General features: G+C 46.6%; 1 protein-coding gene across 4 annotated transcripts in view; it reads right to left on the bottom strand.

Annotated features, from left to right (window-relative positions):
• Positions 1-15,878: 15,878 nt before the first annotated feature.
• ANP32A (acidic nuclear phosphoprotein 32 family member A) overlaps positions 15,879-25,686 on the bottom strand; it is a 40,056-nt gene continuing 30,248 nt past the window's right edge. For 2 of the 4 annotated variants that reach the window (XM_047074875.1, XM_047074873.1), the window contains 6 exons: positions 24,120-24,269; positions 23,789-23,911; positions 21,500-21,698; positions 20,204-20,301; positions 17,359-17,422; positions 15,879-17,113 (listed from right to left, as the gene is read on the bottom strand). In XM_047074875.1, coding sequence (XP_046930831.1) covers positions 17,052-17,113; positions 17,359-17,422; positions 20,204-20,301; positions 21,500-21,698; positions 23,789-23,911; positions 24,120-24,269 — 696 coding nt within the window. In that variant the 3' untranslated portion in view covers positions 15,879-17,051. Of the gene's footprint in view, positions 17,114-17,358; positions 17,423-20,203; positions 20,302-21,499; positions 21,699-23,788; positions 23,912-24,119; positions 24,270-24,380; positions 24,493-24,973; positions 25,237-25,686 lie in introns of those variants that run through there. The other 2 variants (XM_047074874.1, XM_047074872.1) reach the window with 2 other exon arrangements.

Raw genomic sequence — 25,686 nt, 5'->3', positions numbered from 1 at the left:
ATACTATGAACAACTCTACATACATAAATTTGACAACATAGATGAAAAAAGCCAATTTCTCAAAACACACAAGCTGCTACAATTCACCTAATGTGGGATAGATAAATCGAGTAGCTCTGTAACTACAAAGAGATTGAATTCATAATTTAAGAATTCCAAAAAAGAAAACTTCAGGCCCAGGTGGTTTCACTGGAAAATTCCACCAAACACTTAAAGAGTTAACACCAATTCTACATACTGTTATTTAGAAAATAGGAAAATACAATACTTACAAATTTATTTTATGAAATATTACCCTGATACCAAAATCAAATAAAAATAGTACAGAAAACCAGAACCCAATATCCATCATAAATATAGATGCAAAAGTCCTAAACAAAATATTAGCAAATAGAATTCAGCACTATATAAAAAGAATTATACACTATGACAAGGTGGGTTTCTTCCTAGGCTGCAATTTTGGTTCAACATTTTAAATCAATTAATGTAACCCACATGAGCAGTCTAAAGGGAAAAAAAGTCACATGATCCTATCAATCATTGTAGGAAAAGCATTTGGCAGAATTTAGCATCTATTCCGGATAAAGGCACTCAGAAAAAAGGGAATAGAGAGAAACTTCCTCAATTTGATACTAAAAACCTCCAGTAGCATTATTACTGGAGAAAGACTGGATGCATTTTCCCAAAATTCAGGAACAAAGTAAGAATGTTCACTGTCATCACTCTTATCCACATAGTGCAGGAAGTTCCTTCCAGTCAGAGCATTAAGTCAAGAAAAGAAATTAAAGGCATAAATATCAGAAGGAAGAAATGAAACTTCCTATTTGCAGATGATACGATTACCCACATAGAAAACTTTCTTTCTAGACAGAAAACTCCAACGAATCTTAAACAAAAACAAAAACAAAAGGTTGCAAGATACAAAACCAACGTAAGAAATTTCAATTGCGTTCTTATATCTTAATAATGAACATGGAGACAGTGAAATTAAAACTAAAATACCATTTAAAATTGCTTAAAAAAAAAAAAACTCCAAAATACTTAAGTATAAATCTAACAAATGTACAGGACTTGTGTGCTAAAAACCACAAAACACTGAGAAAGAAATCAAAGAATATCTAAATGGAAAGACAGATTGTGTTAACAGATTAGGATACTGAAAACATAGTAAGGATGTCACTTATCTCTAAATTGATATATGTTTAATGTAATTTCTATCAAAATTCCACAAAGAATTTTTTGTAGACACAGACAAGATTTTTCTAAAATTTATATGGAAAGGTAAAGGGACTAGAATAGCTAAAACAATTTTGAATAAGGAGAATATGGTGGGAAGAATCTGTCTACCTAATTCAAGATTTATTAAATAGCTATATAGTAATCAAGACTGATGGAGGGATAAACACATAGATCATTAGAATGGAGTACCCAGAAATAAATGAATGGATGAATGAGTCAATCAGTCAATCCACATATATCCCCAATTGATTTTTTTAATGTTTATTTATTTTGAAAGAGAGAGAGAGCATGGCGGGGGGAGTGGCAGAGAGGGAGGGAGAGAGAGAGAGAATCCCCAGCAGGCTCTGTGATGTCAGCATAGAGCCCAATATGGAGCTCAATCTCACAAACTGAGCCAAAATCAAGAGTCGATCGCTTAGCCAACTGAACCACCCAGGCATCCCTGCCCAACTGTTTTTTGACAAGCGTGCAAAAGCAATTTGATTACTCAATTCCAATGGAGTAAAGATAGCCTTTTCAAAATATGGTGCTGGAATGATTGGATACACAAAGGATTAGACTTAAATGTAAAATGTTCAGGGGCACCTGGGTGGCTCAGTCGGTTGAGCCTCGGACTCTTGATTTTGACTCAGGTCATGATCTCGCGATTCATGGGATCAAGCCCTGCGTTGGGCTTAGTGCTGACAGCATGGTTAGCCTTCTTAGGATTTTCCCTCTCTCCTTCTCCTTCCGCCCCTCCCCTGCTCACGTTCTCAATCTCTTTCTCGCAAAATAAATAAATAAAACTTTAAAAAATAATAATAAAATGTAAAACCATGAAACTCTTGGAAAAAACACAGGAGAAAATCTTCCAGGTTTAAGACTAAACAAAGAGCTGTTTGTCTTGATACCAAAAGCATTATCCATAAAAGCATGAACTGCACTTCATCAAATTTAAAATTTTGCTCTGCAAAAGACCATGTTAAGAGGATGGAAAGACAAGATAGAGACTGGAAGAAAATATTTGTAAACCACATATTCAACAAAAGACTAGTAACTAGTACATATAAAGAACTCTCAAAATTCAATAGTAACAAAAGAAAGAAGCAATCTAATTGGAAAGGATATTTCACCAAATAGGATATAGTGATGGCAAATAAGCACATGAGAAGATGATTAACTTCATTAATTATTAGGGGGATGTAAATTAAATCCTCCAGGAGTTATTGCTTCATACCCATCAAAATTTCTAAAATAAAAAATTGTGACAAAACCGGGGTGCCTGGCTGGCTCAGTTGGTAAAGCATTCAACTCTTGATCTCAGGGTTGTGAATTCGAGCTCCACGTTGGGTGTAGGAATTACTTGTTAAAAAAGTGACAAAACCAAATGCTGGCAAGGATAAAGAGACACGAGATTATTTATACATTCCTGGTGGTATTGTAAAATGCTATGGCCTCTGTGAAAGAGTTTGACAGTTTCTCTGAAAACTAAACATGTGACTACCATACAATCCAGTCATGCACTCCAAGGCATTTACTCCAAAGAAATTAAGACTTATATTCGTTAGAAACCTATACAAGAATGCTTACAGCAGCTTTATTCATGACCAGAAACTGGAAAGAAAGCAGATGTCTTAGAATGGATGGAAGGCTGAAACGAACATGGAACAGTACTCAGTGATAAAAAGGAACAAGCTATGGATCCAGGCATCAACTGACATGGATCACCAGAGAATTATGTTGAGTGAAAAGACACAATCCCAAAAGGTTACATATTGTATAATTTCATTCATATAACATTCCTCAAATGACAAAATCAGAAAAATGTAGAACAGAATAGTGGTTGCCAGGGGTTAAGGAGGGATTAGGGGCAGGAGGGAAGTAGGTGTCACTATAAAAAAAGTAATATGATAGAGGTGCCATAAAAAATACAAAATAGAACTACCCTATGACCCAGCAATTGCACTACTAGGAATTTATTCAACGGATACAAAAATCCTGATTCAAAGGGGCACATGCACCCCAATGCTTATAGCAGTACTATCAACAACAGTCAAGTTATGGAAAGAGCCCAAATGTCCATCCACTGACGAATGGATAAAGAAGATGTCCATCCACTGATGAATGGATAAAGAAGATATATATATAGATAGATAGATAGATAGATAGATAGATAGATATATAGATAGATATCTATATCTATATCTATATCTATATCTATATCTATATCTATATATATATATAATGGAATACTACTTGGCCATGAAAAAGAATGAAATCTTGCCATTTGCAACAATGTGGATAGAACTAGAGTGTATTATACTAAGCGAAGTAAGTCAGTCAGAGAAAGACAGATGTTACATGATTTCGCTCTTACAGAGAATTTGAGAAACTCAACAGATGAACATAGGGAAAGGGAAGGAAAATTAAGATAAAAACAGAGAGGGAGGCAAACCATAAGAGACACTTAAAAACAGAGAACAAACTGAGGGTTGCTGGAGGGGGTGGGTTGGGGGCTGATGGGCTAAATGGGTGACGGGCTTAAAGTTAAGGAGGGCACTTGTTGGGATAAGCACCAGGTGTCATATGTAAGAGATGAATCACTGGGTTCTATTCCTGAAACTAAGACTACACAGTACGTTAATCTAACTTGAATTTAAATAATAATAATTTTAAAAAGGTAACAAGAGGGATCTTTGTGATAATGGAAATGCTCTGTAGATTGACTGTCAATGCTAAGATACTGTGCTACAATTCTGCAAGATCTTACCATTAGGGGAAGCTGGGTGAGGGGTGTGCAGAATTTCTCTGCATTATTTTTTTACAGTTACATGTGAATCTACAATTATCTCAAAATAAGAAGTTCAATTAAAAAATATTCAATAAACTGGGAAAAATATCTGTAGCAAGCACATAAGGCATGGGATTAATAAACTCATTTTACAAAAAGCTTTATTTTTAAAAAAAAATTTTTTTAATGTTTATTTATTTTTGAGACAGAGAGAGACAGAGTATGAACAGGGGAGGGTCAGAGAGAGAGAGGGAGACACAGAATCTGAAACAGGCTCCAGGCTCTGAGCTGTCAGCACAGAGCCCGACGCGGGGCTTGAACTCACGAACTGCGAGATCATGACCCGAGCTGAAGTCTGACACTTAACCGACTGAGCCACCCAGGCGCCCCTTATAAAAAGCTTTAAATCAATACCTTTTAAAAACTTTAATACATCAATGTATTATACATAATAAAAATCCCCCCAGAACAATAGGGAAAGGATGCAAACAGATTAATTCAGAGAAAAAATACAAATCATTAACAAAAATTTGGGAAAGGAAATGTTTAATAATATCCAAAGGAATACAAACTAAATTTATAATAAGATGCAATCTGCTTCCTACAAAATTTTGGCCAAAAAAAAAAAAAAAAGAAAAGAAAAAAGAAAACAACAAAAAAACCCCAAACAAACAAAACCCCACAAAAACACAACGAAATTAAAAAAATATATTCAAAAGTGACTAAGTCTCAGGGGGAAAAGGGCACTTTCACATACTACTTGGGGGATGTAAATTGATATAACCCTTCTGGAATGCAATTTGCTAGTATTAAATGTAAAAAAATGTTCCTAACTTTTGACCTAGTACCCAGCTGCAAGAAATCCATCCTAAGGAAAAATCAAAATGTGGTCAAAGATGTATGTACTGTAACATTCCCCCTAGCTTTGTTTGCAATAGAAAAACTTGGAAACAAGCCAACATTTAACAATAGGGAATGATTAACAATTTTATATATAGTACATACATACAATGGAATGTAATACTATCTAAAAAACACATTTTCAAGAAGATTTAATGACCGGGAATGTTCAAGATATGTTTAGTAAGAAAATATACTATGTTGTTAAGTGATTTTCTATGGGCCTTGGTATAAGAGATTTAAAATTTTCGTTTCTAAAAAAAAAAATTTTTTTTTTAATCTGCATATTCCAAAATTTCTATAATAAGCTTTTCTTTTTTACTTTGGCAATACAGAATTATGTGAAAATATTTTAGGTGAATACAAAATACAAAGTTAATGTTGTAGGTGATTAAAAAATCACCTATAATCTTAATTCTAATAATATATCTTTGTTTTGCATGTTTTCTTTATCTTTGTTTCGCATGCTATCTCCACATCATTATTACCATCCTGAAATTTTTCCACATACAGAAAACTTGGAAAAATTGTGCATCAAACAGTCATATATTTACTACCTAGCTTCTATAATTAACATTTTGGCCATATTTATTTTATCACATATCCATCAATCCTTCTTATTTTTTATGAATTTAAAAATAAGTTCCAGAAATCAGTGCCCTTCACCTCTAAATACGTCAGCATGCATATCATTAGCTAAAGTTCAATATTTACTTATGGTTCTTACTTTTTTTAGGTAAAATTTACACACAGTGAAATGCACCAGTCTTGTGTTTGACGAACTCTGATGAATGTACATACATTTGAAACGCAAACTCTAATCAAGATAGAGAATAATCCTTTCAGCCCAGATAGTTCCTGATGCCCCTTTCCAATCAATCCCCAGTTGCATACCCCAGAGGGAAAGCAGTGTTTGATTTTATCACTGTAGATTAGTTTTGCTTGTTATTAAAATTTATGTAAGTGGAATCATACAGTCTGTACTCTTTTGCGTCTGGCTCGGTTTGCTTGGCATAACCGTTTTGATATTCTTCTGAGTTGTTGCGTTGGTCAGTCATTCATCTGTTTTTTATTGGTGGGGAGTATTCCATTATTGGGTCATCCTACAATTTGTTTCTTTATTCACCGGCTGTTGGACGTTTGAGTTGTTTCCAGTCTGAGGCTATTGCAACAAAGATACGGCCCTTGTACAGCATCTTGTGCTGTCCTTGCATTCTTGTACAAGTCTTCCTGTGAGCATGTTTCATTTCTGTTGGGTAAATAGTCAGGCATGGAATTGCTGAATTAGAGGGTAGGTATACAACTGTAAAATTTAAAGAAATTGCAGAACTTTTTCCAAAGGGGCTGTACCATTTTATGCACCCACCAAAACCACAGCAGAGTCTGGTGGTTCAACATCCTCATCAGCTTTTGTTGTTGTCAGTCTTTCTCATTTTAGCCATTCTGGTGGGTGTGAGTGATAACTCATTTCCCTGATAGCTAATGATGTTGGGTACTTTTTCATGTGCTTATTGGCTAATTGTATCTTCCTTTGAGAAATGGCCTGTTCAAATATCTTTATTTTACACATTTTTATCTTTCTTTTTGTTCTTATTGAATTATACAGCATATTCTCTTTTTCATATGGCAAAAAACTTTACATAGTGTTCTTATTTGTATGCATATTAATTTGTTTTCCGTTCTCTTCAATAAGTATTGCATAACAATTGCATAACATTTCTCCTTTTTTCCTCCTAGACAGCTGGAAACGACACCCGTTTTATTTTTTTATTTATCTATTTTGAAAAGATAACTTCAGTTTTATTAATACCTAATGACTGGTTCTCACCTGGGATACAATAACAGTCATCTGGGGAACTTTGAAAAAAAATTTTTTTTAATTTTATTTTTTATTTTTAAAAATTTACATCCAAATTAGTTACATATAGTGAAACAGTGATTTCAGGAGTAGATTCCTTAATGCCCCTTACCCATTTAGCCCATCCCCCCTCCCACAACCCCTTCAGTAACCCTCTGTCTGTTCTCCATATTTAAGACTCTTCTGTTTTGTCCCCCTCCCTGTTTTTATATTATTTTTGTTTCCCTTCCCTTATGTTCATCTGTTTTGTCTCTTAAAGTCCTCATAGGAGTGAAGTCATATGATTTCTGTCTTTCTCTGACTAATTTCACTTAGCATAATACCCTCCAGTTCCATCCACGTAGTTGCAAATGGCAAGATTTCATTCTTTTTGATTGCCGAGTCATACTCCATTGTATATATATATATATATACCACATTTTCTTTATCCATTCATCCATTGATGGACATTTGGGCTTTTTCCATACTTTGGCTATTGCTGATAGTGCTGCTATAAACATGGGGGTGCATGTGTCCCTTCAAAACAGCACACCTGTATCCCTTGGATAAATGCCTAGTAGTGCAATTGCTGGGTCGTAGGGTAGTTCTATTTTTAGTTTTTTGAGGAACCTCCATACTGTTTTCCCGAATGGAAACATCACCCATTTTAAAGTGTCATATGCCTTTTTGCATGCTGAGACAGTTTTAAGAATATTCAGTTCAGGGGCGCCTGGGTGGCTCAATCACTTAAGCATTCAACTCTTGATTTCGGCTCAGGTCGTGATCTCACAGCTCGTGGGTTTGAGCCCTGAGTCGGGAACCTGCTTGGGATTCTCTCTCTCTTTCTCTCTCTGACCCTACCCCGCTCATTCTCTGTTTCTCTCTCTGTCTCTCTCTCAAAATAAATAAATGCAAGAAACTTAAAAAAAGAAAAGAATTATCAGTTTGCGTGGTTACTGATCAAATTTGGCAAAATTTAATTTGTCACCATAAAATCTCATGGGACAGCTCAAATTCAGATTGTGCTGAATCTTGAAATCAGGGAGAAGACAAGCCTCCCTAAACTCTGTAGTCTCACCCAATTCCTCCCACTAGGGCTGGCATGGTGGTCAATGACTGCTTTTTCAATATTTCCTACATGGTGGTCCATTTCATGAACTATTGATCTGTGGGGGAGAATCTGACTCCCTAGTATCAACAGACCCATCAGTTTATCCTATTTAAGAGCTCTTGCTGTGAGGGCTCTAGTTCTCTCTTTTGCCTTGCAAGGAATTGAATGGCACAGCCTGGAGGTGGTCAGGTCAAGGGCAGCCAGGAACCTAAATTATGGAGATCTAAGAGACTTCCGGGGACCAGTCACGGCCGCTGAGAACTCCCAAAATCTGAATAGGGTTCAAAGAAGCGGGCAAAGACAGGTGTTGTGACAGGGGCCCGCACAAGATCTGGGGTGCAGGAAGCATGAGCAACAAAACGCAGAAACCAATTCCTCCACCAAGCTTCAGGTGCTTAGCCTGTCCACAGCCTCTCCTGAGAAAGGGGGCCCAGGCGGCTCTTTCTGCACAGTTGATAGGGCTTCTCAGTGGGAAGCTGGAGCCCCCTTGGCCGGATGACTGAAGCACGAGTTGGTGTCCAGGCCAGAACCTGCTCAACAGTGGAGGCCCCCCGCTGCTGGTGACTAACCGGCTAGGGCGGCTCATTTTTGCCTGGGGAAGGGCAGGCCTGATGTGATGTGCGGAGGGCAGGCGAGTGCACTGAGTGGCTGAGGCCCTGGGGGCTGCCATGATATGGGAGTGACAACGTGTGTGTTATACAGTCCTCCAGGGGCCAGGACACAGAAGGGCTGGGCTGGCGTGGTGTTTCCCGCTTTCCTCCCTACCGCTGGAATCCCAGCCACGGAGTTTGGGATGCTGGGCCCACGGCGTGTAAGATCTGGCTTAGGATTCTGGTCACTGGATGCGCGCTCATGAGCTCTTGCTGGAACGGCTCCGGAGGGAAGAGTGGCCCTGAGCCCACAGGCAGAGACCACGACCTGTGCGTGGCTAGACCCAGGGAGTGTGGAGTGCGGGGTCCCAGGGAGTCCGCAGCCGGTGGGGAGGAACCAGCAAGCGCAGAGTCCGATGGCAAGCGGATTGCACGAGCTTCCTCTGTGGACGCCCACAAGCGCCACGATGCGAAAAGCCCTGATCCTTTTCCCTGCCCCCCCCCCCCGCCCCTGCCAACGTGAAGATCCACGGAAGTTGTATTAGGGAGAACAAGGGTTACTCTTCCCCCTTTCCACTTGTCACACCTGCAATCGCGTAAGGTCCATCCGTAAGCAGCTGACGGACCCCCCCTCCCTTGTCCCAACTCCAACCTAGTCCTACCCTGAGGGCCCCCCTCCGCTGCAGTCCTGAAGCCTGGAACCGGAGACTTTTTCCTGTTCCCCATCACTGCTTCCATGTCTCCTTCCTCTTCCTTTAAAAAGTCGTGAATGCCTCTCTGTTGCTGTTTTCTGCCTCCTCTTTGGCGAGGTGGTCCATCATCTCTTCTCCTGTTGTGATTCCTGTCACCATTCTCAGCAAGTTCAATGACGCTGTGGATGAACTGTCCAATGCCTCGACATCTCGGCTCTGCGGCCTCCTCACCTCCAGTGCAGATCTGCTCTGGCGTCCCGCTCAGACACCCGCCTCCACGGCCCTGTCCTTGACCTTCTCGACAGTAAGTACGCCCCGTGGGATAGCTCCACTCCCTGAGGGCTGCCTCCTCCCGCAGCAGCTCACACGCCTTGGTGGTCCCGGCCCAACAGCCCTTCCACTCTGGCAGTTCACCTTCTCGCACCTTCTCCCCATCAGTCATGACTCACTTCCCTCCTGAGCCGACGCGGGATTCCTGGTCTGCCCTTACAATCTCGTAGACACCCTGTCTCCCTTGCCCCACGCCTTCTGCGTTAGAATCATCCAGCTAGTTAAACAATTTTTTACAGAGTTTATTTATTTATTTTTGAGAGAGAGGGTGAATGGAGGAGGGGCAGAGAGAGGGGGAGAGAGGATCCCAAGCCCCGATGCGGGGCTCGAACTCCTGAAACTGAGATCATGACCTGAGCCGAAACCAAGAGTTGGGTGCTTTATGGACTGGGCCACCTGGGCGCCCCTCATCCAGCTAGTTAAATCCAACTCTCTGCCCCACCGACGCCCATACTCAAGCAGCTGGGCCATGTTGACTGGTCCCCCCTTTAAAGTTGTGGTTCCCAGTCGCAGGTAAATGGGCACTGGCCCCTCCCAGGCTTCCCAGGGGTGGTCCCCCCGTCCTGAACAACCACAACTGTCTCACGCCTTCTGGTCTCTCTTCAAACCCTCGCTCCCAATCTGCCCCCTCTGCCCCCAAAGTCCACTGACCACCGTGCCTCCTATTTCCTTCAAAAGCAGCCGGGAACCCTGCCACCTTCCCTCCACCAAATCTACCCACCTTCCTGTATCTACAGCCTTGCAGTCCCTTCTCTCCTGCTACAAAGGATGAAGTGGGTTTTTTTTTTTTTTCCCTCTGCCAAAGCCTAAAGAGGATCCCCTGCCTCTGATTTTCCCCAAGATGCTCCCCATTTCGTGTACATCACGCACGCCTCCTTCTCTACTGGGTCATTCCTGTCAACATGCAAACATGCTCCGTGCCTCGGGACACTTCTGGGATGCAGACGCCGCGGAGAGGTGGCCTGTCCCAGGTCACAGGGCCTCTGGGCTCTAGCCCAGGGTGGTGCCCCCAGCTGTGCTGCCTCTTCCGATGTCTTCAAGCATGGGAAGGAACTGCTCTTGCTCCTTCAAGACAGCCGGTGTCCTCCCTCTCTCCAGAGGTAGAGATCTCCTTGCTCCTGAGGTACAAGTCATTTCTGTGGCAGACATCTGCTCCCAGGGACCATGGAGAGCCTGGTTTCATCACAGACTTAGGAGTCTGGAGAACCGCAGAGCTGAGTGGGAGGACCGTACTGGGCCTGAGAACTGGATTCCTGAGAAAAGGTGTGAAATTAGTCAAACCAAGATTTGGAGATGAGTCTTTGCTGCAGATCGTTGTAGACTGCAGAGGACTGAGAACTGAGGAAATACCTCCGTCCTTCAGGCCCGGAAGCTATGGGTTCTCACGCCTGCTTGTGCCTTCCTGGCTGTGTGATCCAGAGCAAGCTCCATAATGTCTCTGAGCCTCAGTTTCTTCTGAGAAGAGGAAAGGCTACCTACCTCAAAGGCAATTGTGCTGTGAGAATCTGTGGGCCCTGAGACGGGTCGGTTTTAGCTCTCCTTCCGTATTGGGTCAGCTGGGTGACCCAGGCAACTGCGGGTGTGGATAGACCCGGCTATCTGTCTACACGGTGAGACCTCAGAAGTGCACCGGCCTCTGCAGAAAAGGCTGTTTCTGCCACATTGGGCCCTTCCTCTTGGCAGGGACTGCCTTTACCAAACTTCCTGTTCAACCTAGGCCTGATTGGGGGGCCTCAGGGCAATGAGGGAAAGACTATCACAGTGAAGTCCAGACTAAGGCTTCAGATGTAATGTCATAAAGCCAAGGTGTCTGCAATCACCCAGCCAGTTAGTCTCAGAGCAGAGCTAGGATGGGAATCCAGGCCTCCTGACTCCCTGAGCCCTGGCCAAGACTCAGAACACCTCAGGAGGAGGGCAGCAAGATTTAGGATACTCCCAGAGCACAAATTCAGTTCTTTTTACAACTAAGATCTTTCAAGAACTGTATCCTGACTGTGGCTGTTGATACAGAGAGTAAATTTTATTGTATGTAAATTTAATTTTTTTTTAATGTTTTTATTTATTTTTGAGACAGAGAGAGACAGAGCATGAGCAGGGGAAGGGCAGAGAGAGAGGGAGACACAGAATCCAAAGCAGGCTCCAGGCTCTGAGCTGTCAGCACAGAGCCGACGCAGGGCTCGAACTCATGAGCTGTGAGATCGTGACCTGAGCTGATGTCGGATGCTTAACCGACTGAGCCACCCAGGCGCCCCTATTGTAGGTAAATTTTTAAAGAATGTGGGGGATAAAAGTCTTCCATGTAGATTATTAATTACCAAGTGGTTTTTAGGACTTTGTTTTCCACTTCTTATAGAAAATACGTGGGTTGCTTGGGCCTCTTTTTTCATAAAACTGGCTTCTCACTCTCTCTCCTCTCTCCTTTAAAATTTTTTTTATTATTTTATTTATTGTTTTTTTTAAATGGTTTATTTATTTTTGAGAGAGAGAGAGAGCAAGAACGAGCAGGGTAGGGACAGACAGAGGATCTGAAGCAGGCTCTGTGCAGACACCAGAGGGCCCGATGTGGGGCTCGAACACACGAACTGTGACATCATGACCTGAGTCGAAGTCAGATGCTTAACTGACTGAGCCACCCAGGCATCCCCCCCCACCCTCTTTTTTCTTAAAGTTCATTTATTTATTTTTTAAAGTAATCTCTACACCCAACGTGGGGCTCGAACTCACAACCCGCAACGTCAAGGATCGCATGCTCTTCTGACTGAGCCAACCAGGCGCCCCTCCTCTTCCCTTATTAATAGCAGATTTGCTTTCCACTTTCCCATCGCCTAGCAACCAATGAGGTACACAGTAGGTAGGATCATCCTCTTTCTGCAGCAAGTGTGAAAGCCACAGACACCCAGGTTCAGATCCCAGCTCTGTCACTTGCCTGTGTTAGCTTGGGTGGGTTACTTAACCTCTCTGGAGCTTCCCTTTCTCAACTTTAAATGAGCATGGCCATACCTTCTTCAGGAGGCCATCGTGGGTACTGAGTCCCCAGTGATGAGAATCCTCTGGGTACTTGTTAACACACAGATTCCCGGCCTCGATCCAGAGTTACTGAACCAGAATTCCCAGGGGGTGAGGTCTGGACCACTGACAAGCCCCAGGGATTCTTATCAGGGAAATTTGGGAAACATCAGGTTGATTTCTTTAAGGCATTTATTGTTGTCTGCCACTAAGCGGCTAGTATTTATGGAGCACTTGAATGTGCTCAATCTTGGAAATGGGGGTAATAACGACTACCCGATGGGAAACAAGCAAAATAACGTACGACGTCCAGCAGACAACAAGTTCTAAATATATGTTGCGTGTCTTCACTCCCTCATAGTCGTCTGGACTCTCCCAGGCTGACGCAGAATGATCCAGAGGCTCTGTCCAAGGGATGTGCCTCCACAACTCCCGGGCCTCCGACCTCCCAGCCCCAACCAAACCCCCAACAGGAAGTTGCTCATTTTCCAAATTCCAGGGGCCCAGCCTCATTTAACCAGTTTAGGTTCCAGGCTCTTCCCTGTACCACTCAACATGGTCTAAGTTCAGAATACACTGATTGGCCAGGACTGGGTCATCCCCGGAACCAGAGCGGGTAGCCCTACCTGAACTTCAGGTCCGTATCCACACGAGTCCTGCTGGTGGTCCCTGTAGTGTTGTTGCCAGACCAACTCCACGGATGTCCCCTGCATCGGCTTCTTGAGTCACGGTCGGCCATCAGGTTGGACTCTTTCTCGTCTCTCCCCTGCTGGCGTGCGCATGGCCTGCCTGATTCGGCCTGACCTGCCCTCCTGCGTCCAACCACCTCTCCTCGGCCCTGCTCACTCACCCCTGGGCCCAGCCTGCCACAGGGGCCCTCTAAGGGCTGGTCCAGGGACTCAGGGCCACCATTGTGCAAAGCTGCTTATTAGGGACCCACTTTGGGAATCCTTCCAACCATGAACAATGAGTTTCTGAACAAGGATAAAAACAGCCTTTGCAAGTCAGCAAATGAGAAAAACGGAATTGCTCACCCCCCCTTCCCTCAGCCGCCTGGCCCTTTTAACACAGTGGATAAGAACAAGTCTTCCAGCGTCAGGACGTAGGCTTGAGGCTTAACCGCCACTTACTAGCCAGGCTAGTTGTCTTCTCTTTGAACTTTGATTTCGTCAGTGAAATCTGTATGAGGATTAAGGGAGGCCATGGATATAAAGCTCATGACACAGAGTAGCTCCTAATCTAGAAGCATCATCATTGCGCTCTTTCCAGGCACTGGTTCTGCATCGGGAAACACACACCGATTCCAGGGATGACCAATGTCAGACACTATGGGGAACATTTAAAAACACAGGACACACTCCAAAGCCAATGGAGCCCCCGGGTGTGCCGTGGCACTCGCTCCGTCCTGCCCGCCCAGGGCTTAGCGGTGTTCTTCCTGTAAGGCACTACACTGTGTATCTTCCACTTCTGGAAGCCCACAGCAGCTGGGCTCCCCGTAACCACAGTGCAGCTGCGGAGGTCTGAGCAGCAGCCCAGGAAAGGGGGTCCTGCCTTCCACGCCGGGCTCTCCCACCGCCTTGCTGCAGGACCTTGGGCACATCACTCACCCTCCCTGATTTTGGTCTCCTTTTTGGTCAAATGGGACGGTTGAGGACTGGGTGATTTCTAAGGGCCCTTCCCTCTCAAGGGCCCATCCTGTGCATTTGCTGGCACTCAGCGGGGAAACCTCTGTCCTGGGGGCACCGTGACGGGCAAGGAGGAGGTGGCTGCAGGGATTCTGGTGGAAGGGAAGAGGGCTGGCTCTGGAACCACACACCCCTGGTTTATTACTGGCGCTGCTCCTTCCTGCCTGCATGACCTTGGGCCAGTCACTAAACCGCCTGTAGAACAGGGATAACGGCACTTACCTAAGGCAGCTGTGAGGATTCGGTAAGATGGAGATGACGCACATACAGCGTGGTACCTGGCACACAGCGAGTTCAATAAATCGGCTTTTAGCGCCTCCCCACCCGCCCCTTGGGCTGAACTTCCTCTTCCTCCTTGTCATTCTTGACTAACTTCAGTGAAATGGAAATAGTTCAAACAGACCTGGGTTTCATCCTGGCTCCACCTCTTCTTACCTCCACATCACGTGACCTCAGTTTTCCTCATCTGTAAAATGGGCACAGCAAGACCTTTCCTTAAGGGTTGATGTAAATACTTGGTATGATTGCTACAGATAGTCTGCTCTTCCCTTAATCCCATCAACACTAACCCAGTCATCACTATGCATTTCACCTTACATTTTATAGCATGTATGTCCATTATCTACATGAGTCAGCTGGTCTCTAAAGCCCCCAAGGAGGCAGTCAGGGTCAGAACACCCAGGGCCAGGTCGGAGACGCTCTCAACTTCACCCCCTCCCCATGTTCTTTGGCTGGCTCCGGGAGGCACAGAGCATGCCCGCCAGTTGATCTTCACCACCCCGTTGCTTGGCATGGGACCTGGCCTCTGGGAGGTCATCTTCCCCGCCTTCCACCTGGGGCTGGAGGATGTCTGCCAAAGAAGAGGACAGCAGGTGTCTGGGCACCGCCCAGAGACGGGGGGGGGGGTCAGTCTCTCCCCAAGAAGCACCTCATTCTGCTGGAACCACGCAGAACCAGGCCTTGCTAGAACTCAGGGTTCAAAGACGTAAGGCAGAGAATGAACATAACGTGCATACGCATTAACTACCACAGTATTCTACCATGGCGTAATCCTCCTGGAAAACACAGAACCTTGCACGGGAGCCTTAGAAATGTCCAACTTTTGGTTCAACGACCCTGCTTCTAAGGCTCTGTGCAGAGAAATCCACAAAACGTAGAACAGAACCGCTGCAGGGGGAAGTGAGAAACAACTCAAACCTCTAACCATGTGGTTAGACTGAGAATCAAGCGGGTCAGAATAGTTAATGGACTACTAAATAGCCATTTAAGATCCATGCTTTTGAACTCTTCAGAGGTAAGAGAAGTTACCGTTAACGGTGGTTAAGGAAAGAAGGAACAAATTTGTTTTATCCATCCCTGGGGGCTTCAGGTGAGTATTCTTTCCAACAGAACCACGAAAGAGAACTCAAAATAAGGTCCCAAAGTTGGCCTAACTTTTGGGTGACTGTTTCGGTGTTCGAGGAACTCTTTTTCTAGCTTTACATCTTTTGGGTTTTTACTCTGAAGACGAAGCTTTTAATGAAGACCGCACACCACTGAGCCTGGCTTTGAGAACCCCAAGCCTCCAAACTTGGCACCAGGTTCCATACTCTGTAAAGAAGCTATTTTAATCAGGTAACCGATGCTAACGCTTCCCCGCATCAGCTAGCAGGTTATCTGGAATGCATCTTAGAAAGATCAATGGCCTGCTGGACTCAAAGAAGCCATCCCCAAAAAAATTGTATAAAAAGATTTATTGAAATTTATCAATGACAAACAGACATAAAACTCAAAGTTTGGCTCTTCTGAGGGGGAGGAGAAAAACCGGTGCAGATGTTCTTTTGTACAGATGAAACGCGGGCTAGGAAAGAACACGTCACTTCTAAAGCAATCCAGAAGGGGGACACGAAAGCAAACCTGTACACTCACTAGGAATTTGCAGTCATTTCAGATTTCCACTAGGTAAGAAAATACAATTTTGCGTTAGTTTATCCGTGCTCGGGTGTATGAAAAAAAAACCCAGCCGACATGCAGCACTGCCTCCCGTGCCTAGGTTTGTAAAAACGGTCTAAGCACAGGACACGTGGAAGAATTCTCTGGTCATTTTTTGTAAAACAAGGCGTTCGAGTATTTTACAGAACAAGATAGGACAGTTTTGTGTTTCCTTAATCTTATTTTAAAGAGGTTGAAGTTTGAGGGTTTGCTTCTTCTCTTTTAATTGTCATGACCGAATCCGTTCTACTCATAACCCATAAGCCTGCTGTTTTCGGCTCTCTGGCTCATAGCTCTGAAGAGTGACGCCACAGTCTTCTTCACAGAGCAAAGCCCACCACCATCTGTGAAGAGGGAAAGGAATGAGAGACGGGGAATGTCCCCCAACCAGTGCCAAAATACGCCTTTAGGTTGCTATTTACAAACCAGGGCGTTGGATGCCTCTAGCAGGCCCAAGAAATGCAGAAATCACGGGAACGAGCACAAGAGGTAAGACGTGGCTGGTGCTCAGCGCCTTCTGGGCTTCGAGAAACCAAACGGAGGCCAGCCACGACCTTCCAACTGACTCCAGAGACTCCGGAAGTACCAGGAGACAGAAGAGCCCTCCAAACCATCCTCTTTGAGAGTAAGAAACAAATGCTCACTTGGTGTGTACCTTAGCTATCGCATTTACAGGGACAAAACCAGACACAAAGAAAAAGTAGGGGAAAAAAATAAAGAGTGGCAGTAAAAATAGTATTTTATTCCACCCCCTCCCGCCCTCCCTCCCCCCACAACCCCCAGTACACGTTTCCCCTCTCGTTCCCACAGCAACGTTACAATCAGAAAAAAATAAGTTTCGGGGGGCGGGATTTCGGGGGGGGGGTATGGGTAAAAACAGTCAAATCACAATAGGAATTTTTCAAAATAGGTTATTCCACTTAGTCATCGTCTTCTCCCTCATCTTCAGGTTCTCGTTTTCGCTTCTGACCCCTTTCTTCTTCTGGAAGAGGAAGGAAAAGGCGTTTAGGTTAAAACACTGAGCCTGCCTCTCACTCGACCCACCTGCTGGGAAACCAGGGGACCATACGTCTGGGAAGCTGGGCCATCCCTGGCAGATCTGCGAGCCAGGGAGGCACGGGGGGCCTCGGATGGGTGTGTTCTACCCTCGGGCAGGTCCCCAGGGCCTGTGCGGTCCGCTGCCGACCGAGGGGGCCGGGCTAGCTGAGAGTAAAAAGGCTGCCATACCACCAACATCTTCTTCGTCTTCCTCGTCGTCTACTTCCCCATCGTTATAACCCTCTTCATCCTCCTAGAAGAGAAAACAGACAGCAGACATCAGTGACGCCCCTGGCCCAGGGACCCGCTGAAGAGGCCACTTCCCCAGACAGTGAGATCGAGAAGGTGGGGGCCTCTCAGGATGGATCCAAAGCAGACGTTCTCTGGCATCAAGGATCCCTCTGAGAAAATGACAAAGCTCTAAACCCCTTCTCCAGGAGAAATCGCCCACATCACACACAGCATCTGCAAACAATGTTGGGCGGGTGGCAGGTTCTAACCCAGTTCAGAATTCTGACCTGGAGTCCCTGTAACTCAAGCAGCTTTCCAATCTGTGTGCTCTCGGGAGAGAAACTTCCCCAAGCCGACTCTGTCATGCACAAGCCAGCCGTGCTTCTATTTGCCCTCAAAGTAGTTTTCGCTTCAAGGGAAGACCCCGGTTTTAGCAAATCCAGGTTCTGTGGGCAAGTTCAACCTCACGCTACCCAGCCTGTCCACCGCCTTGCACACTTGGATCACTCGGAGGGGACGATCAATCCCAGGCCCCTGGAGGACATCATTCCCAGCTCCTTGAGATTCAGCAAGGTGTGTGAATTCATTCTCAGCACAGGATCCCTGTTTTACGCTGCTTCTGAAGTCCTATGCTAGCTGAATCTCTACATGTTGAACACTGCTCCTAAAGCATCAGGCAACCAACCCATAGTTTAAGAAGAACCTGGGGCGCCTGGGTGGCGCAGTCGGTTAAATGACCGACTTCAGCCAGGTCACGATCTCGCGGTCCGTGAGTTCGAGCCCCGCGTCGGGCTCTGGGCTCGATGGCTCGGAGCCTGGAGCCTGTTTCCAATTCTGTGTCTCCCTCTCTCTCTGCCCCTCCCCCGTTCATGCTCTGTCTCTCTCTGTCCCAAAAATAAATAAACGTTGAAAAAAAAAAAATTAAAAAAAAAAAAAAAAAAAAAAAAGAAGAACCTGGTGTGGGGCAGTCAGTTAAGCGTCTGACTCTTGGTTTCAGCTTGGGTCATGATCTCTCCGTTTGTGAGTTCAAGCCTGACATCAGGGTCTCAGCTAACAGTGCAGAGCCTGTTTGGGATTCTCTCTCCCTCTCTCTCTGCCCCTCCCCTGCTCATGCTCTCTCTCTCTCTCAAAATAAATAAGTAAACTTAAAAAAAATAAATAAAAAGATCTTGATGAGAACCTTCTTTTTGTCAAGAGACATATCCTTTTATAAGATCACCAAATAGTTTTTCAGTCTGTCTGCTAAGACTTTTTTGGTCTGTGTGTAAGTTCAACTTCACTGGAAGCTAGAACTCTTGCAGATGGTCAATGAGATTACAAAAAAAAAAAAAAAAACAGAAAAAAAAAACACAACAAAACCCTGCACGTTGGGACTCCTGTGACAGGAAGCGCAAGATGAAAAATCCATTAGCCAACATGACTTACTGCCCTGTCCTGGGGGGGACTGTTTTTCTAAGTCTTTATTTTTTAAATATTTGCAATATTCTTGCAGCCTACACCTAGGGAAAAGGGAAACCCAGCAGCAGAACTAGGCGGGAACAAGGCCGATCTTTTTCTATTTGCCTTGCCTTGTGCCTCTCCTAAGTTTGGGGTGGGCAGGAGATCCTGTCCACATGGGTCTGTGGCAGGATAGAGACAGGAAATCGGAGAAGGTAGGTACCCTGTCCATGTTGTTCTCACTTTCAGCCTCTCCAGGTGTAACTTTTTTGTTTTTTTAATGTTTATTTATTTTTGAGAGAGAGAGAGAGAGAGAGACAGAGTGCAAGCAGGGGAGGGGCAGAGAGACAGGGAGACACAGAAACCAAAGCAGGCTCCAGGTTCTAAGCTGTCAGCACAGAGCCCGATGCGGGGCTTGAACCCATGAGCTGTGAGATCATGACCTGAGCCGAAGTCAGAGGCTTAACTGACTGAGCCACCCAGGCGCCCTTCCGGGTCTAACTTCTGTAATCAGGAAGAGCTGATTTAGAATTCTGAACAAGTCATGGAAAATGACTATTACAGAGAGACTCCGAACATCCATACACAAAACCTAGCACAAGACCTTGGAGAAGGGTGTAAGAGCCTAAAATAGTAAGTGGTATTACCTACAAATTTTTATATTCTCTTAAGAATTCACTGAATTGATCCTTCTTTACAACTCAGATGTAAAACAATACCTATCTTACAGATGAAGAAATAGGCTCAGAAAGGTTAAGGAACTTGTCCAGGGACACACAGCCAGCAAATGGTAGAGCTGGGATCCGCCCTGCTCAGACTGTGCTATTAGTAACCCTCACAGACACGCACAAACCTTGTCAAGACGCTGGGAGCAAGCCAATGTATTAGGATCACAGCATTATTTCCACGTGTGCTAGGGACCCTTGTCACTCTGAATGGCACCAAGCAGGGTCTTCTCCTATCACCCATGAGTTCAAAGCAGTCTTTGATTTTCTCTAACACACTCTTAAGTGCTCAGTAAATATCTGAATTAACGTATGAATGCAAAAAGGCAGAAAATAAGGATGTGCATTCCCTAAGAACTAATTTTCACATATAAACCAGTGCTAGGTTTATTCCACCAGCACATGGCTCCCCTCCTGACCTGCCTCCAGAATCTTCTCCCTCTTCCTCTCCCGGGGCTGGCTGCAAGCCTGGACTCCCCCATAGCAGCCCCATAAAAGGCCCCGAAATGGTCTCGTTTCCCCAACCAGGGTTTCGTGGCTGCCAAAGGCCGATCACTGAGGCCTTTAAGTTGGACGGAGTCATAGGCAGCAAGTAAGGGGGGCTCTGGGAGCTGGTGCCCCTGCCCGGTTCAGCCTCTTACCTCTTCTTCTCCACTCACGTCCTCCTCTTCTCCTTCCTCCTCCTCCTCTTCATCCTCCTCGTCTTCCACTACCTGAGCATCTTCATCATACTCTTCCTCTGTGCAGCAGAAATGGGGACAAGGGAACTGGTGGTGAGCCCGCCTCCCTCACAGCACGAGCCCAGGCTGTGCACGGGTGTTCCATACAGGTAGTCTCCCGTGGGGCCCAGAACCCTCCCACGCCCACTCAGGCCCAAAGCCTGGAAGCCGCAGTGTGACTGAACACACCCTAGGGTCATCCAAAAGCTAAACCCTCCTCCCAAGTTGTACAAAAACGAGAAGTTCCTGGGTGGAGGCTCAGCCCACAGAGAACTTGCTGGATCAGAGGAACAAGTTACAGGGTCTAGGAAGGCAGAGAAGTCAATTCATTTGCCAAGAGCATCTAGCCAAATTCCTTGCTTTAAAGGTGAACATCCGAGTCCCTGAGGGGGGATGTGACTTGTTCAAGGTCATACGTCAGAGTTAGCCACGGAGGTGGGCCTAGAAACCTGGCCTCAGGAGTCCTGTCCTGGGCCCTTCCTGTCATACCACAAGATGGAATAAACTAAGGCAAATGGGTGTCTTGAGTATCTGACCTAACAAGGAAACTCAAAAATCCTATGTCTGAATTAATGGGCCAAATGTCTCAACTCTCTGTTACTGTGGCCATGAAGACCCCGCTGGGAAACTACACTATGCTGGCACAGGGGGGGAAGGAGACAGGACACGCTCCTTTCCTTTCTTCCTTCCTTCCTCCCTGCAGGTCCTGCCACTCACGGCTCAACCTCACCCTCCCCGTACCACCAGGGGGCCCAGCATGCCACGCCAAGCAGCCTCTTGTACTTCCGGGGCCCCTGGGGGCCCCTGGGGCTCCAGCATCCACACCCTGCAGGTCCCGCCTGTGGTCCTGTGGGCTGCAGCCACCAGGGGGCCCCACAACCTCTCCAGCTCATGACCTCATCTCCACTGCTGGACACCCAGGTGAATGGGACCCTCAGGCCACACCCCACCTTCCTCTGTGCGCTCACCAGCCCTGGGCTGGGGAGTCCACGGTCACGGTCACACTACAGAGAGACACTGTAGGATCTCATTCCGGGGGTGGGGACTTCGGAAAAGAGGAAAAACCGGAAGGGAAGGTTTAGTTAGATTTCTTAAAGAGTTACCACACTATCAGGCAGTGTCACGATGCCTCTCTGGGGTTCAAGCCCCAGTGAGAAAGATAAGGGATGGTGGCAGCAAAGCAGCCCCACTCTCCCCACCCCACCCCCCGACACCCACCATCCTCGTCCTCCTCATCGTCGTCCAGCCCCTCCACATAGCCCTCGGCGTCTGAGTCGGGGGCCTCCTTGTCATCCCGGTCGTAGCCGTCGAGATACGTGAGCTGTGGGAGGAGCTTGAACACGTTTTCTCGGTAGTCGTTCAGGTTGGTCACCTCACAATTGAAAAGGTCTAAGCTCTTGAGGTTTTCTAACTTTTTCTGCAAGCAGAAACATGAAGTCGACAGTGAATGATCTGTGGGAGGGCGGGAGGGCAGGGGGGAAGCAGGAGGGGGGACTGAGCCAGGTGGAGGAAACAGCTTTGCTCTGCCCAGCCCCATCACCCTGGTTGGTGGGCCTCAGTTCCTTCACCTGGAAAATGGGAGGGCGGACTTTAGGGCCTTTGAAGCTCCATCCAAGGCCAACACATTTAGTCTGCAAATACAGCTTTGGCCGTGTCAGTGACCAGCTTCAAATTAACCTGGGGCTCCCTGGGGCTCCAGCCAAGAGCTTTGCGGCTGCCCCTGTGACGAAGGAGCCAGAGGGGAACGAAAAAGGCGCCACGAACAAAGAGACTCCTGATGTGTCTATTACTAATGATGGTGTGGACCACGGCCATTCACATAGCACACTAGGTATTAACTCAGTTTATCCTCACAGCCCCGATAAGGTAGAAGTGATTACTAATGTTCAGTTGCTCTCAAGATCTCAGGATCGAGAAGTCATTCTCAGCAGGTCAAGGGCAGGGAAGGAGTCTGGGCTGTGGTCTGGGTGGGCGAGCCCAACACCCTCCCCCAGCCTGAGGAGGTGAGCGTAAGGCATCAATCACATTGATAACCAGGGAAGGAGAAGCTCCAAAAACATGTGTGGTCTGTGCAGGGAGAATAGGGTGTGTCTGTCTGTCTGTCTAGGTCAGACCTTTCATCGTAAGCCGAATCACAATGTTTTATATACACATACGCTTGGCCTCTACACCTGCCTCCCAAAATACACATATACAGAACTTCAAAGATCTTCCTATGAAATCACGAAATCAAGGCTTCCAGGTAGATCCAAATAGTTTTGCTTTGCCCTAGGAGGTTGGTGGAAGACCTAAAAAGAAGTTCTGTGGGACGCATATACTCGTAGTTGACTCCACGCCACAGCGGGCGAAGTCGGAGCTTGGGAAAGATGTGCCGGCTTCTGGTTCTGCCGTTCTGGCCCATCAACCTGCCCCTCGAGCGTCCACAGAGGGCAGGGAGTGCCTTTTGGACAAGAACCCTACAAACCCGAACTGAGGGATGCCCCAACTTCTACTCTGTAAACCTAGAAAGTGTGGCAAACTTGGCAAAATACCCTCATGACCTTTCCCTGACTCTAAGGTGGATGGCTTGTGAGAGGGTTCTTACGTGTATGTTCGCAGTAAGAATGCTTATTTAACGTGGTAGTATTTCCGTATGTCAAGAAAGCTATTAGTCAAGAACAGCTGAAATCAAGGGAACACACTCACTCAGATCCAGGTAATGGAGAAATTGTTATTGTGACCATGCCTTGTCCCTTTCTGGTGAGTAAACCCATGAAGTTTGGGGTGTGTTCAGCTCTATGGAAATGAACAGGAGCCAGAAACATGGCCCACGTCTCTGAGGCCCTGGTCACTATCACACCAAGGACTAGAGACCATGGCTCAGTCGCTCTCTGCCCCTCAGAGCAAGGCCTGCATCGAGGCTCTTGCCCCATGCCATTCTGTGCCATCCAGGGGGCCATCCCACCATTTGGGGGTACCAGCCTCAGGCCAGCAATCCAAGGAGAAAACAGGTGGGCCACTCCCAGGGGCAGCTTAATTCTTGGGTGGCTCCTCCCTCCCCAACGAGGGACTATGAACCAAGCTCAGGTTCCCAAAGCTGAGCAGAAACTGTAAGAAGAAAAGCACTGGACCAGAAGTTGAGGCCAGGGTCCTACCCCACCCCGGCCCCCTGACTACCCACTCTGGCAGTGTGAACTTGCTCAAGCCATTTAACTTCGCTAGGCTTCAGCTTCTCTGCGGACAAGGCAGAAATAGTAGCTCCAAGTTGATCTCATAGCACACGAGAGTCAAATAAAGTAAAAGTGAGAAGAAGAAAAGAAAAGAAAATTAAAGAAAAGAAAATTAAAGAAAAGAAAAGAAAAGAAAAGAAAAGAAAAGAAAAGAAAAGAAAAGAAAAGAAAAGAAGAGAGAAAAGAAACAAACCCCAAACATTCTACAAACGCAAAAGTAGTATTCCCTGATATCAACTCCTCCCCCCTCCCGCCCCAAGGAGAGGGAAGGAAGGACCCAAGGACCCGAAAGACTCACCAGTGGCTCTATTGTGCTGAGGTCTTTAATTTTGTTGCCACTTAAATTTAGATGCGTGAGGTTCGGACACTTTTCTGCCAATACTTCCAGGCCCCCTGAGATTCTGTTATCGCTTAGTTCAAGCTAAACAGGGCAGGGAGGGGAAAAGCAGAAAGAGCTCTTAACACGAAGGGGGAGGGCCCAGGGTGCCCAGCCCTCAAAGTCGTCTGAGGGCCTCGACCACGGGCGTGTTGGCGCGGCGGCCGCCTCACCTTCGATCGCACCCCCTCAACACCAAGCAACGAGCGACCCTCTCCCCTCCTCCCCGTGCACACTCCTAGACTCTATTTACCTTCTTAAGTTTGTTTAACTTTGGTAAGTTTGCGACTGAGGTGAGGCCTACGTTGATTGTACTTAAGAACTCCAGTTCTTCAAATTCATCTGTGAGGCCCTCGATTTTGCCTTCGATTGACCGGCAGTTGTCCAGGACGAGCTCTTTCACCTGCAAAGGGAAGGCCAGCGGGCGGTCAGACCCAAAGAGCAGTCAGTCCGTCCTACACTGCAGGCTGAACCTCCTCTGTCTCTTCAGGGGCATTGTGCGGCCAGCACCCACCCGGGTCCTCCTGCCGTCTGCGGTCCTGAGGGGAAGGACGGAGGGGGTGGGCACACGCTCCGGGCATGGTGGTCTCGTTCCAACGCCACGGCCACACTTCTCCAAAACTCCCCTTAAAAATAAGCCGCCACAGTCCCCAGCTTCCCACCAGCGCCAGCCACACCATCAGATCCCCACCGCCCTCCTCCCAGGCCCTGTGGCCTCAGCCTGACCACCTCCCACGGCCAGCTACTTCCCCTCCTTCTGCCTCCGTGTGCCTGTGACCCTCGGCGTGCGGACGGGGCCCAAGACACACACGTACGCCGCCCTCACCAGCTCACCGGCCAGAGCCTGCCCACTCGTCACCACAGTCACCCACTTGGACTGGCCCCTGGTAGGGGCCGCAGACTAGGGAGCCCCCCACTCTCCGTTCTCTAGACCAGCCCCGTGCAACAGAACCTCCTGCAACGATGGATGCCTCCTGCTCTGGCCAAGAGAGGAGGCGCTAGCCGAGGGTGGCCACTGAGCACCTGTGACCCGGCTGGTGAGACTGAGGAACTGAGTTTTCACTTTCATTTTCCTTAATTTAAATGTAAAAAGATACTTAGAATTACCATACGGGATAGTGCATCTCTAGACCCTGCTCTTCCGGGTCCTGAGCATAGATGTGAAAGGAAAAGAATGGAAATCCGCAACCCTAGGACGCCCCCGTAATGCATGCTGAGGTCGTCGAAGTACAAAAAGTCAGTCTTTGGAAGCACCTCTGTGACCCTGTCTGGCCCTTCTTTAAAACTCCCTGGAGGCAATTTTGCCGCTGGAGTTCTTAGATTCTCTTCTTTTCTCTTCTTACTCCAATCTGGGTCCAAATCCTTTATTTCTGATGATGTAGAAAGATGAGTTTGGCTCAGGTCATGATCTCATGGTTTGTGAGTCTGAGCCCCACCTCAGGCTCTCTGCTGTCAGTGTGGAGCCTGCTTGGGATTCTCTCTCTCTTCCTCTCTCTCTCAAAATAAATAAATGAACTTTCAAAACACCCCCCCTCAAAAAAAAACTGAGTTCCTTTATTTAAAAAAAAAAAAAAGACTCATGAAAAGCAACTTCTCATTAGGTGGTTAAAAGGTAGATTTGGCTGAAGGGAAGATTCCAGGCTCCAGTACAGATGGTGGGGAGACAAGCTGAGGAACACATCAAGTCCCAGGCCTCAACGTCTCTGGGGAGTCAGCAAGGGAAGCCAGGGTGCCCAGCCCTCCAGGAGGATGCCCCGGTGACCCACTCCTGCCCCAGCAGTCTCGCTGCTCCTTGGCTACCCAGGGCTGGCGGGCACCTT

This window comes from Lynx rufus, unplaced genomic scaffold (genome assembly GCF_022079265.1).
Source record: "Lynx rufus isolate CCGP_SWC_20201006 ecotype Redwood Valley unplaced genomic scaffold, mLynRuf1.p SCAF_13, whole genome shotgun sequence".
Classification (NCBI taxonomy): domain Eukaryota; kingdom Metazoa; phylum Chordata; class Mammalia; order Carnivora; family Felidae; genus Lynx; species Lynx rufus.
This window is presented reverse-complemented; position numbering and strand designations above follow the sequence as displayed.